Consider the following 21,196-nt stretch of genomic DNA (forward strand, 5'->3'; position numbering starts at 1 on the left):
CACCAATTCCCTGGTGAATACAGATCCAAACCCCTTGGATCTTAAAACAAGGAGAAATTGACCCTTCCCCCCTCCTTCCTTTCACCAACTCCTGGTGAATACAGATCCAAACCCCTTGGATCTTAAAACAAGGAGAAATTGACCCTTCCCCCCTCCTTCCTTTCACCAACTCCTGGTGAATACAGATCCAACTCCCTTGGATCTAAAAACAAGGGAAAATCAATCCGGTTCTTAAAAAGAAGGCTTTTAATTAAAGAAAAAGGTAAAAATCATCTCTGTAAAATCAGTATGGAAAATAACTTTACAGGGTAATCAAACTTAAAGAGCTCAGAGGACCCCCCTCTAGTCTCAGGTTCAAAGTACAGCAAACAAAGATAAACACTCTAGTAAAAGGTACATTTACAAGTTGAGAAAAACAAAGTAAAACTAAGACGCCTTGCCTGGCTTTTTACTTACAAGTTTGAAATATGAGAGACTTGTTTAGAAAGATGGGGAGAACGTGGATTGATGTCTGGTCCCTCTCAGTCCCAAGAGCGAACGACCCCTTAAACAAAGAGCACAAACAAAAGCCTTTCCCCCCCAAGATTTGAAAGTATCTTGTCCCCTTATTGGTCCTTTGGGTCAGGTGTCAGCCAGGTTACCCGAGCTTCTTAACCCTTTACAGGTAAAAGGATTTTGGAGTCTCTGGCCAGGAGGGATTTTATAGTACTGTACACAGGAGAGCTGTTACCCTTCCCTTTATAGTTATGACATAACTACTGAATGATATTTAGCTTAGATAAACATAGTTGCTAATGTGTCATAAATTAAGGATCCATATTTTGCACATGATCTTGTTTGCAAGTAAACTTCCAAAATAGGATGTACATTCTGGGAAAACATTAAAATTTTACAAATTTCCACAGATTTGAGATGCAGAAATTTAGTATAGTATGCTAGAGTTTTCTGCTCATTTCATTAGGTGTGTGTTATACTTTACCTTTATATGTGCACACCATTAGTTAGCATGTAAGAAAGGCCCCAGAACTATGATGATTACTCAGGCAGAACTCCCACTGACCTCTAGGACATTTAGCCTGAATAAAGACTGATGAACAAAGCTGTTTGCTTGTAAGGATAGAACCCTGTCAACAATCTGAAGGGAACTGTAGTTAAAGCCATATTAAACCAGAGATCAGACACAGCTCCTGTTGAACTGCATTCTGACATGGGTTGGCCTGTTGATGTGCACAAGGCTAAAGATGTCCTTGTAACTGTATATCAAATATGGCAAAATTCTCTGTAATATTTAACCATATTTTCCCCTTTCCCTGACTTATGTGATAAAGAAACATATAAATATAAAACACATGTATACACACGCCTTCACCTACGTTTATCTTCTCATAGCCTCTCATGGAGGAAAGAACTTTTCATCCCGAGGCAGAGCCACAGGTGAAACTCAAATCTGGTAGCAAACTTTCAGAGAACTGTAGTGTTTAGATATAGCCTGCTAAATGTTTATGTCTTTACATCCTTCAGTTTCAGATGAAAAATGTTTTCTCCCTGACCTGGAGAGCTGACATCTGTGAGTGAGTGAATTCAGTCTTCATACCCTTTCGCTTTGTGATGCCTCTATTGAAACTTCTCAAGGATGCCAATGAGAGTCAATTGTGGTTATGGTTTTTCACAGTACTGCTGAAAAAACACTCAGTTTTCAGAGCTGTGCATTCATAGAATGTAACAAAAAAAAAGTCTTAACAAAGGGTTGACATTTGCATGGTTGACACAAGGGCCAATCACAATACCAGTCCTTGTGAGCAGAACCTTTTGGCCTCTTATCCTCCCAGCAAGCAGATATCCTGAGAGAGGGTGAGAATAGATATGACTATGGTCCCACTCATCTGGACCCACACTTTCCTGTAGAGCAGTCTGTCCAATCCTAATGTCAAAACTGGGACATGGGTGTTCTGACCTAGTGGTCAGAGCAGGCAGGGGCAGGATACCAAAGTCAGGCAGTGGGAGCAGGTAGCTCAAGGGAAGCAGCCCTAAGCAGGGGAAACTCAGTTGAAAGACAACTTCCTCTTCCTGTGCTTGGTTTAACTAGAATCAGGGAACCAATCAGGATCCCCCTGAGTTCCACCAATCAGATCACAGGACTGGAGTCCTCTGGCCTAGTTGAGCTTCTAGTTCTGGCAACTGTTGGCAGGACAGAACTTACTGGTTCCTAAAACCCTATGGACCAAGTTTGATACCTGTGGTTCCTGGTACCTAATGGATGTCATAGGACATGCACCTCCTGTGGATAGCAAACACTCCCAGAGACAGTTTTTCCAACTGATGCATAATCTCTCCCTTGCTCTCCTAAGGATAGTACACCTCTGCTACACAGAGTTGTGTGTAAATCACACAGGCCATACCTGTTTTTAAATATTGGCTATATATAATCTATCTAATTTATCTATCTAGGTTTTAATATTGGACCCATCATACTGGTATCTGAACATCTCAGTGCTGAGGTACCCCTGAGTACATATTTACTCATGCAGTCCACCATGTTCTCACTGCTATTTTTAGCAAGCTAGCTAGATTAAAGCTAGTGCAGGCACGTCTCCAGAAGCTCAAATCACAACCCCAGTTGTAGTGTAGATATACCTTTAGACCCATACGTCATAAACAGAATTGGTATATTTTAACTGAAGAATCTCCATTCCTGCTATTGATATATTATCCAGAAAAAGTCAGCCTCACTCTCAGGTCCCAGGTTGATTTTGCATTAATAGCAGTAAGAAAAAAATAAATAAACTTACTCATTTTACAAGTAAAACTAATAGGGAAGTAATTGAGGGATGATAAAAATGGAACCTCACCATGGTTTGAGTGTTTTAGAGTCAATGTTCACTTTTAAAATGTTTTTAAAAATACATATCTCACTATAAAATTAATTATGGATTGTATAAATTTAATAGGACATCTCCAAAATGAAAATTATTAATTTATTTTTACACTTTATGTTTGACCTTTATGAACCACTTTAGTCTTTTCTTTGGTTCTGCCACTTATGAGGTCATAAAGGTCATAGCTAACTTGTAAAAAATAAATCTAATATTTTGAGTAAGGCAAGGTCACATTCCACGTTCTGTATCTACTGTAATACATGTATATATCATGCAAGCAGACACAGACTGCACAATCTACACAACTGATGTGGTAGATGTAGGAATTTGTCTATGTTTACATTTGGAAACACATTACAAATAGACTTGAATAAGTTATCTGGTTCCCAGCAATGAGTTTTTGGTGAATAGTCTGCCTATCCTGTCCTGTCCAGCCTCACTCTTAGCCCATGGGATAAGGAGGAGGAATTAGGCGTCTTACCTTTTGAACTTACCCAAAAATTTTAAGACATATAGAGGGAGAGAGGAAATTACTAGAATTCTTAACGGAGTATCCACCATTCTGTCTGCTCTTCTTATATCTGGTTGCCTGCAGCATCTGGATCTCTGTGGTAGTTATTATGCCTAAATCAGAGGTTCTTAAAGTTCATTGCACCGCGACCCCCTTCTGACAAGAAAAATTACTACATGACCCCAGGAGGAGGGACCGAAGCCTGAGCCCGCCCGAGCCCAGCCACCCTGGGTGGAGGGTTGGGGGGGCAAAGCCTGAGCTACACCGCCCTGAGCTGGGGGGCCAAAGCCGAAGCCCAAAGGCTTCATCCCCATGCAGGGGGCCTGTAACCTGAGCCCTGTCACCCAGGGCTGAAGCCCTCAGGCTTCAGCTTTGACCCCAGGGAGTGGGGGGTCGGGCTTCGGCTTGGGCCCCAGCAAATCTAAGCCAGCCCTGGTGACCCCAATAAAATGGGGTTGCGATCCCCTTTGGGATCCCAACCCACAATTTGAGAACCACTGGCCTAGATGCTTTGATAGTAGTTCGTAGTTGCATTTTATAATGCTTCCAGCCTTTAATTAAATTATTGTGTGACACACCCAACCATAAAATGAACATATGTTTTCAGTTTGTGTTTATCCTGCATTAAAGTAACCTGTTCATATGGGGAAATGTATTCTCACAGGCACTGTATGACTAGAAAGTGGCATAGCACCTGTACCATTTGGGCATTAACAGTAAGTTAGTTAAAAAACCCTTTTTTCGGGTATTTATAACTTCACTTCAGACTCAATCTTGGCATACAGCAGGGGTTCTCAAACTGGGGGTTGGGAGGTTAATACATGGGGGGGTCGCGAGCTGTCAGCCTCCACCCCAAACCCCGCTTTGCCTCCAGCATTTACAATGGTGTTAAATATGTAAAAAAGTGTTTTTAATTTATAAGGGGGGTCGCACACAGAGGCTTGCTATGTGACAGGGGTCACCAGTACAAAAGTTTGAGAACCCCTGGCATACAAGCTTTCAGCCTGGGAGTGCATTGTTTGGCCTTTTTTTCAACATAATTGCTTGGGCTGATGTTAGGTTATGAGTATGAAGGTTTTAGATTTATTTTTTTTTGTACTTGCTCAAATGTAACTTCGATTTCTTATAAAATTTGGGAAGTGATTAGCAGGTAATGGAATCTAATTCCTGTTGTTTTTTATTCTGAAAAGAACAAAGCAATAAGAAATGTCATACCTTCCAAATACTTGGAAAAGTTACTGTTGTGTGTGTTTAAAAGGTATTGTGGGGGGGAGGGTTGGTTTTGTTGTTGTTGTCAGGGTTTTTTTAGTGTGGGGCAGTTATAGCTCTCATGTCTTTTCAATAAATAATATTGGGCTATATTTTCTGAATAATTTGTCCAAGCCAAACATCTTCAGCATGGAGGGCTGAGGGAAGTAGGGGGTTCAGACCTGTTCCATGAAAGGTATGGAGCTGCTGATGGGGGTAGGGAATGACTGGAACCAAAATCAAAGATTTCAGCTTCTGTTAATGCACAGGTGCATAATTCTGTACATTTTTTATTCCTGCCTTGTCTCCCCTTGCCTAGCATGACAGTGACCAAGGGGTCCAGATTCATAGTTATTGTTAACTCTGTTGACCATCCTATTGTGGTCACTGAATGGCCACAACCACTGCAGTTAGGTATCCAAATAAGAATACCCAGGGCTAAACTGTATTGGCCATCTCAAACAAAACACTGCCTCCAACAGAGGTACAGAATCCCCATACCAAGCCACAAGCAATCCCTGAAAACATAATTCCTAGCTTCTGTAATCCTATGGATCTCTCACATCCTCAGCAGTATATCCCTGAGAGCAGGGTTTTTTTCTCTCTCATATATGATTTCTTTCTTACCTTGTCATTTATTTGTTCAGTTTTCTATTTCTTCTTTACCCTCACCATTGTTTTTTCTCCTCCATCCCTTTTTTCTTCTTTCTGCTCCATTATATTTTCCACGCATTCCTTCCTTCTTTACCATCTAGCCTCCCAATTTCTCTTAGTGCCTTTCGAGAATGCAAGGTATTTCCTACTGGCTGGCCACTTCCTCATGCAACCAACTTCCTCCTATTGCCCAAGACTTGGAATGAGACATCTCCTGACCTGCTTCAGAATGGCCAGTTGTTGTATAGGGGGAAGCATAGGTTACCCAGGTCTGTGGCCTAGCACACCTTAAGCACTTTGTCCGACATGAACTTCTAACATGCATCTTTCATTGAAATACCTTTAGCCCTGCAGCCTGGACTTCATTATACGGTTCTCTTAAAAGCAATGCAAGGAAAAATCAGCAGGGACTGTATATTGCTATCTATGCCTGTTATTGTGGTTCCCCATCTCTATGGGAGGAGTGAGTTTTATTGAAAGATTTCAAGTTTTGAATGAATCCCTTATTTACAGTCTTCAGATATGATCAATGCAGCTATTAGAAAAGCTTGTTTCTAGCAGGTTCAATTGGACAAGAAAGCCATCACCAATCAAAAAGCCAGCGGTGTCTCTTGGGCCCACAATTCTTTACCTGTATGGTTATAAGATACCTGATACCCACAGTTCTGGAACCTTCATCTCCGCATATCACCCCTTTCACAATGTAGTGTGCATTTAGGGATAAAATTTGAGAAGCTGCTTACCAATTAAAACAGAATATATGTTTGAACAAAGTCAGGTGCTCTATTGTTAGCAACAACATGGTCTGGAAAGAGGGCAGCAGAGAGTCTACTATATTGAATGGAATATATTTCTTAAGCAACATATACAATATGTACACCATAATAGTGGCAGGGGTGGAGAACAGAAAACACTTGCTAGTCGTTTTGGATGATGTAGTATACCTCAATCATGGCTCTGCTTCGATCTGCAGCTCAAGAATTATGCAGTCATCCTAACCTCATGAAAATATAAAGCATTTTCATGTGTATGTATAGAGAGAGAGAGAGAATGTGTGTTAATTTTTATGTGCAAATTTTACTACACTTTATAATGGTATTTAATAGCATAAAATGTTGGCACGGTATTGAAAATTGGTGAAGGTTCAGCCATCTGATTTTGAGCAGGTTATGCATACAGGCACTAACACTTGTAGACAGTTTAATAACAGTATTTGGCACTGTCTCTTCGAGCTGCTTAAACTAATTAATGCATTTGCTCCCTACAGGGCAAAATTGAGTTTTCAGATACATTTATAAACTGATGTGCATGCTTGCTAAATATTTCATTATTTTGAGCTATAACGTCTAACGTTTTGTGACAGTAAAGATACAGTATATACTGTTTCATTTGAAAAATGTACAGTGAATCAGAAAATATTATCTCTGTCCTTACATACGGATACATAATTGTTTTATTATACAATATTTTTAGAATGTTAAAAGGTACTCAATAATTTGGCCATCACGCTACAAAGAACCATTATTGCTTTGCTCTCAAATGATGATTTTGGAACCATTCCATTGTTTCCTGTAACTATTCCATGCTCCAGTTAAGTTTGCACAGACTTCTCATTTTATTCCTACAGGTTTTGTAAAGTTCCAGGTCCACCTACCCTGCTGGCCTAACCCGCCTCCTATTTCTCTGCCAAAAAGGGTGGGGGTGGGGACGGGGAATTTGGAGTGAGTCCCTGGCAATGTGGATTTACTTTATTTCATTGATTTAAAAAATGACATCAGGCAATAATTCCCTGAAATCCCTGAGTGCTCAAGGTTAACACTAATCTTGCTGGCTTAAAAAGAGGTTAAAAAAATAATAAGTAACAATTTGATTTGAAATAAACCTTTCTAAAGAAATCACAGTAAACAAAATCTGTTTGCCTAAGGAAACCCTCCTAGCAATCAGCTAGTAACACAACTGCATGTGCTAATGAACCCAAAGCTGTTAATGTGGTTTCTTCAGTTAAATTGATTCATGAATTTTGAAGAGAACATTATCTAATGAATTTTCTTTGAATAGAAAGCAATTAAAAGGACAAATCAGTCTGATTAACCCCAAAGTCACCCGACTGCCACAAATGGTGTACAGTTTGAAATTATATCATAAAAAACTAGAGCAGATTTGCTATCTCTTTGCCCTCTACTAATCCATGTAAATTAATGAACAACAAAGTTAATTTCTTTGATGACCCTTTTCTAGTATCACCTGGATTATGCTGATGTTTAATTTGCTTAATGTTATAATAAAGACTAAACAGATTTTTTCAATGAAGTGATTATCATTCCCTTCAGTTAAGAAGTGATTTTTATTATTTAACACACAAATAATGGTGTATGGGTTTCCTTTAAGAACAAAATCACATTTCACTAGGTTTGCATATAACATAGTCAGTGGCACTCAGTACCAGAATAAGAAGAAAATATTTTTAATCAGTTTGTTTCATTGCCGAAGGATGAGACTGGTGTTTTCATCATTGTTTGCTTCTTATTTTTTATTACAGTTTGTTACCCACAGTAGAGATGTTTTGTAGTTTTCATCACAGCTTCTGCAAGTGTTTTGGAAGAACAATAGCTGTTAAACCAAACTAAATCTGAAACTAGCTATTGGTTTTCTTACTGTAAAATAATCCTTGGGTGAAAAGTTAAAACTGTGCAAACAGAGGGGGAAATGTTCTAATGCATTCATTTATGCAATATTGCAACAGGATGAAAACTAAAAGCAATTTGATGATTGCAAATTAAAACTAAAATAATGGAAGTTATTTTATTTGTCATGTCCTTATCATTAAGGATGTACTGTACATTGAAGGTCACAGACAGTCCTTACATTTTATAATGTCTAGAATTCTGAACAGTAGCTTGGGGGTCTCTACTATAAAATGCAGTCAGCCAGGATAATACCAAGTCCACTGGCTCTAGGGCTTCTTTTCCAGTGTGTCCCAGCTGAAGTTTGAAATTAACTAGAGATACAAGAGCTTTGTAAAATAGGTAGAGTCAGTTATTTCTTCCCTCTTTAATTTGACTCCGTGCTAATTTATATTCTGCCAATTTAATGGAAAACCATATTATATGAGTTAACAGGATAATTGTACTTGAAGCAAATTAAAAATATAGAAAAATCAAAGCCTTAAATCCCCTTTTTATAGTGATCAATTACTTGAAACATTCTAATAATCATGTATTTAAATACAGTAATATAGAACACAATAACAGGACTGAATATCTGGACTGTTTTAATTTAAAATAGAAAAGTTGCTGTTCATTCCATAGTTTGTGTAAGAGTTCTTAATGATTTTTATCTTGGCTATTTAAGCCATCCTTATGAATAGTGTATTGCTGCTTCTTTTTTTACAGATTCATTCACCAGACAAGTGCTATGGACCCTGTTGAGAGATGTGAAATTTGGAGAGGTAGTTTCTTACAAGCAATTAGCAGACCTGGCAGGCAACAGCAAAGCAGCAAGAGCAGTGGGAGGAGCAATGAGAAGCAATCCTGTAAGTTCATGTCAACTTTCAAATAAAGTTGATGGAAGATGGTGGGTTTAGACGGAAAGCTTTGTGGGCTAAATGTCATTAGATTAAATTTATCTGCTATGAAAACTACTCTACCATGAGTAATAAGGTCAGTAAGTGTTTTTAATCAGCATTAATGCATAAACCAGTTTAATATGATTTATTCCCCACCATTTATGGTGTTAGTAGATTTGAAAAGAAGCATTGCACTTGTTTTAATTTAATTCGTCAACCTATAGACATTTTGTTATTCTTAAACTTTTTTTATACTCTTGGGAATGTGGAATCCTTTGTCACTTAACAGTGACACTTTCTCACAGGATGTGAATGGCTTTTAACTGAGTTATAAACTAGTTCATCCCTCTGGGCCTGAAAATAGTTCTGGCAATGTGAGAGGAGCAAATAGATTATTCATTCATAAGGGCACAAGTAGGACTCAGATTCCCAGCAGCTCAGGTTCTGGGTTGGCTGGGCTGGCCAGGTTCTCTCCCCACTTCAGAGGTTGAACCAGAACCTCAGCTGGTGTAAATGGCATAGCTCCATTAAACTCAGTGGAGTTATCAAATGTACATGAGTTGAGGGTCTGGACCTCTGGTTTGGTGAAGCCATTGGTGAGCCCTCTAACAGTTGCCTCAGATACTTTCAGCATACCAAATTGGCTCAAGTTTGGCTGGGATCCATTAGTGTGACCTATATATTAAACGAGGTTATGTAGGTCCTGGCACATGGGTTAGGTCATTAGAAATCAGCATGTGGACGGAGAAGGAAGAGGGAGTTTGGCTTCTCAACGCCTCTGTATTTGGGCTTTGGGATATTTGCCCCTTCCCTGAGTTTAAACCAATAGATTCTGGATGTGTATCTCAGTATGACATTGGTTGCAACTTTGGTGCACTAGCTGATGCCAGGACTGCAGGCCATAGTCAGCCCTTGGTATCAACTGTGGAATCCACACTCTTTGGGCTAATAGGACAACATTGGTTTCACCATTCATTGTTACACAAGTACAGAAAGGGGAAGGCCAGGAACATCTTTCAACTGATGCCCCAGCTACCTGCTTACAAAAACATTTTATTTATTAACATTCTATTAATAACATTGTGGCTTTTTCAGCCATTCTTGAGCATGTTTCTCCTCATTACCAAATGCCCTCAGAATGTGTATCTTTCCATACTTTACTATGTCTTTATTTCTCTGGCATCATATCTGCTGTAATCTTTGACCTTCCATGTTATTTTTATATTCAGTTTCCTCAGGTTTTTCTTTAATAAGGTACATAAGAGACTACAACATGTGGTAGGAAAGTGAATACAAAAATTTGTATTCACAAGTGGAGGTGACTTTACATATACAAATCATAAAATTTTGCTTTTCACGGTGCCACATACACTGTGAATATTTATCCTGATTTATAAAGGAAATCTAGCATAACTGACCCACATACTGGGACTTGTAGTTCTAAGAACAGCATGCAGATTTAAATAGAAAATAACAGAGACATGTCAAAAAGAAAATCCTTTTGGAATACAATAAAATTATACATGTTCTTGTGCAGAATGTATATGGGACTTCTAATTAGAGGTATAGGAGATATGCAATAATGAAAGACTTTGTGTTGAAAAAGACAGGAGCATCATTACAGTATAATAATATTAATATTTTATATTAGCAAGTTTCCATTGTGAAATGTTGGTATGGTATTGTATTAGTATATGCCTTTCCCTAACGCAGTGCAGTAATCTGTAATTGTTATGTTAAAATGTGGTGGTATATCAAGAACAGAAAATACTGTAGCTGCAGCATGGGATGGATCCCATTTTTAAAAATTGCCATAGCTTTGCTGTATATTTTCAGAACTATTTTCATCCTTGCTCACAGGAGAAAAAGCAGGAATTTTCACACCACAACCTGCTGTTACCTCTACTTTGGATGCTGCTGCTCCACTGCAGCCTGAGGGCAAAGCTGGGTACATTTCTAGGCAATAGCAATTACATATCCTTTTGCACAAAACTACATTGTTATTCTTTGAGAACTGTTTCCTGTAGGTTTGCATTGTATTGCCTTGTCTTAATGTACACCATATTGTATTGGAAAGCAATCTATCATATTAAAATAAGTTGTATTGTCAAGTACAGCACAATGTATTGACAAAACATGGTATCATGCTTTGTTTGTAGATTGTTTCATATGAAAGTCTCATATGCACTTACAGAATTCTTAATATACTTTTTGTATTGCATTTGCAAACTTCACAAACACAACAGCATAGTATATTTGACAATACATTAGCTAACTGTTTAAAATTTTCATTTTTTCAATGAAGGAGGGTAATGAGGTTTTAAATCTAACTAAACACAGTTCATCCATTTTGACATAGTATTAAATATTTTGGTGAAATTGCAGGTTGAGTCCTTATAAGCACTACTGCATTACAACTGCTACATGAATAATATACGTCTTTATTATGATGGAAATGCCCTTTTTGAGTAATCACCCTTGTATAATATGCCAAAAATGCATAAATCAGTTGCTTTTACAGCATTCAGAAGAGCTAACTACTGTTATTGTTTGTCCACCAATGTGTCCTGAGTTTAAGGATATGCCTGAAAAGAAAGTGTGCAATTTCAAAAGCCATTGTGAGTAAACAGATTTTTGTACATAACATAATGGTTTAAAGTTTAGTGAATACAGACTATAATCCTTAATGTACCAGCTATGCAAAATACTTACCACAATATATGACATCAGCACTCGTTGGCACATATTATTTGGTTATTGACAGTTGACTGGTACTAGTAACAGTATTCAGAAACATGTATTGTTTTGCAACCTGTCTGATGAATCTATTCTTACACTATTAATCTCCATAAATGTGCCTGTCCAAATATGACCAAAGTCACTAAAATTATAAAACATGATTTCCTGAGGGTTGTCAATTGTATTATCACTAGAAACAAGTGTGTTAAAAACAGAACTATATGTAAAAACCTACCATGACTGAAATCAAAAGTAATAATAAAAAATGTATGCCTTATATTTTCCACCACCTAACAAAATACTTCTCTCTTCTACAAATCATGTCTGGTTGGTGCTTAATTTCTGTAGTATACATTGTACAAGTTTCCTTTGTAGTTAGGTTGCTTCACATAATTCATACAATGACCTTCAACTTTATGAGAAGGTGGAAAAGGTGCCGGCAGCAGCTGAGAGATGCAACATCTTTGCTTCAAATTATGCCAAGGACATGGCAGGGATGGCTCACCTTTTGCAAGAAAAACTTCAAATAGTTTACTGCAGTTTAGATTGATTGTGAGGTCTGTGGTCCTCAAAGGGAACCCATAAAGTTCAATTAAAAATCTCATTAGAATACTATAGGAGGATCAAAAAGAAATCACAGAGACTCATGGGAGATACGGAATGTTGGGCTGATTAGTCCAAGGCCATCATAAATGACTATTCTATGACTTAAATAAGATGTCTTCAGTGGTCTGTTAACAGCAGCAATAGCTGTATAAAGTCTCTTTATATTCTTTCTGCTTATGTTATTGTTCAGGCTAAAACCTAACTAAGTGTATAACTTGACACTAATATCGATCTAACGTAAGTCAAGAATATTATTCAACCAACATTTTTGAAACATTCAAGATTGAATAGAGTAATTGTGCATTTAAGAGAAGATCGTGAAGTATGGATTTGAAATGTTGCAAATGCATAAAACTAGTTGTGCATTAATTCCTTAGGTGGCTGGCAATAAACTTGAACACATGCTGGTTCATATTATAGTATTTGTTTCTATCAGGGAATAGGGGAGAAAAAGCAATGGGACATGAGAACACTGAAAGATTATTTTTAGCTAAGTGTGATTTTTGTTGTATGTTATAACTTGATATTTCAGCTGTTTCCATTATGGCCTCACTGATCTATTTTTGACAGTTTGGCAGCTTTCTATAAGTATTCAGTCCATCAACCAGTATAATAGGATGGTCAGTTTTCTATTGCGTCAAATTGAAAACTCTTAACAAGCAGAGCACCACAGTTGAACACCATTCTGTTTCATCCTCAGACAGAATTTGCTAAATGCAGTTCAGAGGCAATCAATACATTGTGCAGAGAGTTTTTTCCCCACCTTTTTCTAAACAAACGCATTATTGAGGAGTTAGTTTATTCACAGATTGCCATGAGCGTTAATGACCACCCGAGTCTTGTTCTGCCAGTCACCTAGATGGCTGTTGATAAAGATTTAGCATCATGTTCTAAGTGTCAGGCCTGTCAGTAGTGCTGAACCATTTGACCAGAAGAAAAAACGCACAGGGAGCTATTGATTACAGCTTCTCAGTGTCACTTGTTCACCAGGATTTAGGTATTGATGAGGCTGCGAGTGAAAACAAGCTCTTTCCCTTGTGGGCCTCTACCCAGAAGAACAAAAGCAAAGTTGGAGAAAATATTCAGCTGGAACCTGAATCAGAGGGATTCCATTATTGATTGAAAGGCCCCTTCATGTTATTTTTGTTGGAGACAAATCTATGGGTTTGGAAGTTTTATAGCATTTGAGATAGGGTCTGTGTAAGTGATGGATTCATGTATTGGATGAATTAGATTTCACAGCATGAAGATTTCAATGGAGCTGTAATGTTATGAACTGCTTGGTTATTGATAAAAATTACATTACATGTAGCTGAGGTTTTAAAGCAGAGGATTGGGATAGTATTCCTTTCCAAATGTCCTTAGGGCTCTAATAAATTTTAGCAGGTTTAATTATTTTAGTAGTCTGAAAATTGTCACCACAATTAAACCAAACTGAAGTGATATTCAATATTTTTAAATTACCGGGTGATTGTAATGCATTTTCTTTAATTATTTCCAATGCTGAGTAGAATGATGCATCCACACACAGTACATAACAAACAAGTCATATACACATCATACATTATGACAAACATGGCATAAATTACCTAATTTCTGCAACCGTGGCCAAAATATTATTTATTTTGCACCTTTGATGTCATCACTTGCACTTTGCCTGTTAATTTGTGCCAGTACTACTTCTGGTTCCCAGCAGCGGTAATCTTTTAAATAAAAAGAACCTGGCATCAAAACACTTTCTCACCCTATCCGCCTAACTCAAGCACCGCCCCAAAAAAGAGGGATCAGATTAAAAGCAGGAATCAAATTAAACTTGCTATAATCTGTTTTGGACTTGTGCCAAGGTTCTAATTCCTTGCTCCCCTCAGAGATAGGAACAGAAGGTGCATCCCACTGGAGATGTGAGATGCCCGGATTTCCTCTTATATATAAAGCATCTGGGTGAGATTTGCATGGTACAAGAACATGTTAGTGGTGGGCCATCAGGGATCCGGTTTCTGCTCTATAGAATGATCTGTGCCAGCCCCAGGGTGAATTACAGCAGCCTATGGACTGCTTTAACTTGTGCCAGCTGGCTGTGGTCCCCAAAGGATCATACTCCGGCTGAGAATTGGTGGCATGTCCTTTTCCACCTGAATACACACTCTGCTTCAGGAGGAAGTTGGCATAGGAGTGGACTTTACACCAGCAGAGCAGTGTGCCTCTCCCTCATTCTCTGAGGGAATTCGCAGCTGACCAGCTACAGACAGTCTCACTCTTTCATACCACCCGAGTAGCACAAAAGAGCTGGATCAGGAGGAGTGTGTCTGGCCCTTTAGGTTTGCAAGGTATATGACCTTAGCATCAGAACACCCTGATTTATAGAAAAGCTAATTTAAATATCTTTGCATTTTTTTTACAAGTTATTATTGCTGTTTATACTGTCACTCCAAGACCTGTAGGTAGTAACTAATATAGATTTTTATGGATGGAAAGATATCAAGAAGAATATCAATAATTTTAAAAATAACTTCATAAAAGTGTGACGTAAACAGAACACGTGATGGTGTGGTGGTGTATAAAATTTTTATTGATGCTCATTGGAAATGTCCTGCATAATTCACTTGTGGCGTTGCCAGTTGTGAATAAGTTCAGTCAGATTTTTATACCACCATGTACTACATATGGTCTACATCTAAGTTTTAAAAAATAATTTAACAACCTATATAATATCCATTACCCTATCTCCTTTCCATCATCAGCTTTGTTTTAATCCATTTGCCTTCCATTTCTGTTCAAGGGCTTGATCCTGCAGAGTGCTGAAAGTTGAGGGCAATTAGCACCCTGCAGCTTTGAGATCCAAGTTCATATTCTTACCTCTAGAGTACTTAAATAAGCATAGTTTGAGCCTTATAAAGGAAAAACTGGAAAGTGGAATAGAAAATGAATCAGTGTAATGTTTTGCATCTATTCATACAGATTAAGAAGGCTGTACCAAATAATCTTGAATCTAAAATGTTCAGCATCTTGAAGGATGCACTTTTTAGTACCTCATTTCCTTTCACAGTTGCATCACTGCATTTGAAATACTATCCCGTTACCAAAACAAATGTTGTAAGATTAAAGATGATGTGCTGAATTTTTTATGATGTGCATTTCAAGGATGATATATAAACACCAGTAATAAAAAAAACATTGCATTTATGTACTTCTCTACATTATCAATATGTTATGTAATTTTTCATGTACATTTTTGAAAACCCTTGACATTCTCCTATGAATGATATAAAGCAAAAGGTATAAAACAGTTTCTCAGATTGTTTAGGGTGCAAATTAAATGTATCCTGGTATAGGTTTTAAATATACAAAATCAGTCTCAGATTGACTTACTGTTAAATAATTATTATCATAATAATCTTACATAGTACTTCTCATGAAAAGTTCTCAAATATCTTTACCAAAAAAAGTATCATATTGTATATGGGAAACTGAAGCACAAAGAGGTGAAGTGACTTCTCCAAAGTCACTGAGCAGGCCAGTGGCAGAATTGGGGCTAGAATCCAGGTTTCCTGAGTCCCAGTCTGGTGCTCTATACACTTGCCGACACTGCCTTCCCTAGTTGTTAAAGTGGTAGCAAAGGGATACCTGGCAAATGTTTCATTTTCTAAAACTGCAACTCTGTTCTCTTTATGTATGTTAGCTATTTGTAATGCACCCATTGCTATAGCACTTAGATCCTATACAAAACCGTCAATATTATCCTTACTCTATGAATATTATTTTTTCCTCTTGGAAAGTTATTTTCAGCATAACCAAATATTCATAATTCAATACCTATTTTTGGTTATGCTACCGTGCTATTGAATGCTCATGAGCTTCTGTATGCAAACCTTTCCTTTGAGCTTTTGAGAAACACTGATAAATTCTATACCGTATACAGGTATGTATATCCCAGGACCTGAAACATGATCTTCCTTTTCTTCCATGTCTACACAGATGCATTGCTTTGCAGGACCAGGATCTGCGTGAGCCCTTTGTTATCGCCACTATGGTCCAGATCCTGCCCTGGTTTAGAACAGTTTGCAGTGCTTTCACTGTGCAAAGGTGTCCTAAAGTTGTAGACACTGGAATACTCTTCTTCTGCAGGGGGAATTCTAAGGTGACCTAGAGATACCATAACAGATGCTGTGTCCACCACTTCCCAACCACTGACACAAAGGGCATGGACCAGCAATCCCTGGAGAGGGGTGGGGTTATTTGGCAGCAAACACAGATTGCTTTAGTCTTCGGGCTGCTCTAGTTTATGCTAGGGACCAGACCAGCACGTAGATGGCCCCTGGATTGGGGACCATAAGGATCATTTAAAATTGCCTTTGTCTCCCCCTCTCCTCCACTATGCCAAGTGCTCCTCATTGGCAACTCAGAATCTTGGAGGGGTCTCACATGCGTGCACATTTTCTAACTCTGAAGACTTCAATAGGGTTGCATGGGATCTAGCTGAGGGCAAAATCTGCCCCCTTTGCTCTCTCTTTCCTCCTCCTCCTCACCAACTCATAAACCACTTCAAAGATACCTTCATGTATGTATCAGAGGGGTAGCCGTGTTAGTCTGAATCTGTAAAAAGCAACAGAGGGTCCTGTGGCACCTTTAGGACTAACAGAAGTATTGGGAGCATAAGCTTTCGTGGGTAAGAACCTCACTTCTTCAGATGCAAGCTGCAAGCTTATGCTCCCAATACTTCTGTTAGTCTTAAAGGTGCCACAGGACCCTCTGTTGCTCTTCATGTATGTGTATCATTTATGCATGATTTATGTATCTCTACTCAAAAAAAACCACAGGATATATTTGTGTTTAAAATGGGCATGCTTCTCCATCTTCACATAGTCTCCTCTTCACTGCCAAGGAGTATGCAATCCTAAGAAAGGGACAGAGTCAGCTGAAAAACATGCTTTACCATCTTCCAAAATGCAGATTTTGGCAATAGCAGGGTATGTAATTTAGGGCCGCCCAATGAGTCATTAACAAATCCGCTAACAAGTTATATGGGGTTTCTGGGCCCATTTACTCTGTTGTTTAATTTGAAAAGTTGTTACCATGAGAACCAGATTGTTTTTGTGCTGACTCTGGGATACAGAACACCTGTTAAACCCTCTCATATCAGCAGTCAGGATTCTCATATAAGAAGTGCAGTTTTATTCGGCACTGGACAAGACAGTGACCACTAACAACTGAAGGCATCTGCAACTGGTATCTGCAGAAATCTCAGCAACATGACAATAATTTTTTGCACTCTTAACATACTGTAAATTTGTGCTTCGCCTGTTTGTTTCAGCAGAAGAGCATCACATCACTTACAATTAATTTCTTAAAGAGGAACTGGACTCCTTTGATTACATTTGTCTGAATTCTTCTTATACGTTTGTGATTCTTGTGAAAGGGAAGCCCTCTCTTCTTCACGGTATGTTTCACTCTGGCAAAGGAGGACCATCTCTTCAGTGAGGATGGTAGTTCAGCCTCTATGGCTCAGTCATCCCTTTTCCTCTTGACACTGTCAAGAGTGATATTTGTGACAGCAACATTTGTGACCTGTTCACTGGGAACTTGCCTGAAACCACCAACTCATTTCATGTAGGCCACCAAAATGCTATCTGATTGCGAGGACTTTTGGCTGCTAACAGTCTAAGCTTTATTTTGGCCACTGGCCTGTGAATGAGACTTCACAACCCATTATCTATCACTGAGCTGTCCAGTTGTGTGTTTGAGTCTGTGGTGTTGAAGTGCAGGGAGGACAGAGCAAAGGCATTTTTCTCAGAGAACATGCAATATGTTTTACATGGCGTTTACTTGTTCTTTGGGAGGAGACCTTTGCCTCCTCTTTAAGGACCCTAACAATCTCTCCATGTCCCCCTCTTTTTAATCCCTTATCTCTATACTCAAAACTGTATGTTTATTTTTCCTGCTCAAAACTGGGTTAGTTTCCTCCTCAGAGCCCACCAGTGTCACTACTTAACTGCCCAGAGGTGTCAGTACCGAGTGATAAACACTCCTTTCCTACAAGGTCTGAGTGTACTGTGTCCACTGCATTCCCAGCCTGCATCCTTCCAGTGAGCCAGAAATCAGTCCTGGACTTGGCAACTGACATTCCCATGTACCAATACAGCAAATGGCCACTGTACCAGCCCATAACTTAATATTTGAATCCAGATCACCAATAATTTAATGGCATATTAGTAGCCATCCTAACCCCTCTGTCCTTGGTGGGCCTACACATGTCTGGTTTCTTTGAGCACTTACTGGTGAATGGTAAAAGTGACTGCTGTTGTAGGCTATTCTCCTAGGCTAGAGGCTTTCTTCCCAGATCTGCTGCTCCCATAGTCTGCTATAAGAGCTAGGGGACAGGGCGAGCAGATAGCATCCACCACAGACAAATCGAAGATGGATGTGGAGCCTGACTCTGTGCCAGCACTTGCTCCTGCACGGTGCCCTGGCCTTACTGGCACCCAGCCAGGGCCCGCTAGGGTGGGATTTACATTTCTGACCAGAGAACCACAAGAACTACAATTCATCATAATCTCGAGAAAAGACAGACAAATGATTCAGAAACCTTATTTTTGTATGTGAATGTATTTTGCAGGTTCCGATTCTAATACCATGCCACAGAGTGATTTGCAGCAGTGGACAGACTGGCAACTACGGAGGAGGAACTCATCTGAAACAGTGGCTTTTGTCACATGAGAAGCTTCAGAAAGAAAAGTTAGCATATTGATGCAGTTCAGCCACAGCTGTTATACAGCCAAAACACATAACCAAAGATACTTGGCTTATAACAAGCTTTCAGAACACACAGTAGAATTCAGGAAAATGGTAAATATTTGAGTGACATATAAATATAATACAACATCCGAAGTGAAATGTGTGGTGGCACTACTATATTAAAAAAGCTGGATGTGTCCTAGGGGACGCAGCTTGTATGCCCTTTCTTGTTTTTACATTTTACAGCAGAATGAGTACAGCGGACTGTGCCTGTTGTGCATGTATTTTGTTCCCATCTCCAGTCCTGTTTTGTTCTATTTTTAATGTCCATTAAAGCAAGGATAAGGGAGTGGGAGGGGCATGGCAAATGTTAGGTGCAACTGCCCCTCTAAGGAAGCATCTGGCTCACAGAGGGGACAGCCGGCAGTCTGAAGCCTTTGCGTGTTTCTGAGAGCAAAATGAAATGCAAAAGCTTCAGCACACACCTCCCTGTTCCTGCCTAGCTTTGTATTTGTCCAGATTGAAAAGCTTGTACCTCTGCCAGGATTGGTGCCCAAGATTCTCCTGTTTTTCTTTGATGTTTGAACTGTTGAAATGATGTTTTACGTAAACAGTTGTTAATTAAACACATTGAGAATCATTCAAAAGGAAATGGCTATTGAATTGCCTATTCAGAGCTTTTCTTTTCAAATTGTTTGAGATGCTTAAAAGATATGAATAAAAATTATTGTCTTTATTTGCAGTAAGTAAACAGAAAAGTAGATGCTGGTAAATTATTTTATGCCAAATAAAGAGCTTTTTTCAAATTAAGCAGTTACGTTACCGTAGTTTTCTCAAAAAATTTAAATTGTTATATTTTTTGATAAGTAATATTGTGATTATTATTTTATTTAGCTTTCATGTGCATTATACAATACTCTGCGTAGTTAGGGGAAAGCTTTTTTTTCATATAGGTTATCCATAGAAAATATAGGCAGTGAAAGGATATTGAAGCTAAAATTTCTGATTACTTAAAAAGGATTCCATGAAAGTAAAATATTACAAACTACCAAGAGCTGAAATTTTCAGTCTGGGAGTCATAAATTATAACATGGAAATACTGATTTTATGGGTTTTTTCATATTCTTGTAGGTGTCTCTTTAGAAAGCTCATTGCTAACAAAGAAATTACTGTATTATATAACAATGTATTACTTTGTTAATGCAGCATTATTGATATCTTACCTTTTTAATAAAGTTATGTTATGCATGTACATGTTTCTGTGTGTATGTGTGTAAATAAAATGCAGTACATGATATATGGAGAAAATAAACTATACCCAACTGTACAATATAAGGCTGTATTTTTATCAAGGGTTTCTGGTGGCAATATAAACCAAGAAAGCAAAGCTCAAGTGGTTTGTACATGTCACCAGAACCCTGAGATAAAAATATAGCCTTATAATATGTACAGTTTGGGTGTATTTTATCTTTTATAATATGTGGATACCAACAAGCAAACACAATGCCTTGTGTAAACTTTAAACTTTTTCAAATATTACATCACTTGCTGCTTATCTGTAGATATTTACATTTGTTTTGCCATAAATTTGTCCTTCTTTTTCTGAAATAGTGAATGTCATGAAGACACTATCATTGAGTACAGTACCTGTAAATCATTTAAAGTGTAGAGGAACAGATTTTTAGGAAAACCTCAACCCAGCCTCCAGTTTTGTACTTTTACTTCCATGCACAAATATTTTCAGGTACAATTTTGTGTCCACAACCTTTTGTAGGTGCAATTTATATCATTAGACTGTCTAACTACTTGATTGTACTCGGGTACTTAAACACCTTAATGGCATCAGCTGGACCCACTGTTATTTGAGCCCACTAGTTTGTGATAATAAAACTGAAAACCAGGGAAATGTTAAAATTTACATTGTCTATCATAACATATCAAGAACTAAAATTCATAATTTCATACTGTAAAACATAAGGCTATAAAAAAGAAACTATATTTGGTATACAAGTTGTTTGCCTACATGTGTATAAGAATACAATTATAAAATAAGTATATTTGATCCTGAGACTTTATTCTGATTTTTCCCTTTTGTGGAAAAATTTTACTTATCTAGAAGATAAGTGAAAATTAGGTTGAAAAATATTGCAGGGATATAGCAGCATGTCATTAGTTTCAGCTGTACAGGAAGGAGCTTTAGAATGAAGATAGAAATTCACTTATAATAAGCATACAGTTTTGTTGTCTGAGCAGCATACATTTATG

General features: G+C 38.1%; 1 protein-coding gene across 1 annotated transcript in view; it reads left to right on the forward strand.

Annotated features, from left to right (window-relative positions):
- Positions 1-20,145, forward strand: part of MGMT (O-6-methylguanine-DNA methyltransferase) — a 302,784-nt gene extending 282,639 nt beyond the window's left edge. Inside the window, exons 5-6 of the mRNA XM_065408056.1 lie at positions 8,682-8,821; positions 18,813-20,145. Coding sequence (XP_065264128.1) covers positions 8,682-8,821; positions 18,813-18,944 — 272 coding nt within the window. The 3' untranslated portion in view covers positions 18,945-20,145. The remainder of the gene's footprint in view (positions 1-8,681; positions 8,822-18,812) is intronic.
- Positions 20,146-21,196: the final 1,051 nt, after the last annotated feature.

This window comes from Emys orbicularis, chromosome 7 (genome assembly GCF_028017835.1).
Source record: "Emys orbicularis isolate rEmyOrb1 chromosome 7, rEmyOrb1.hap1, whole genome shotgun sequence".
NCBI lineage: Eukaryota > Metazoa > Chordata > Testudines > Emydidae > Emys > Emys orbicularis.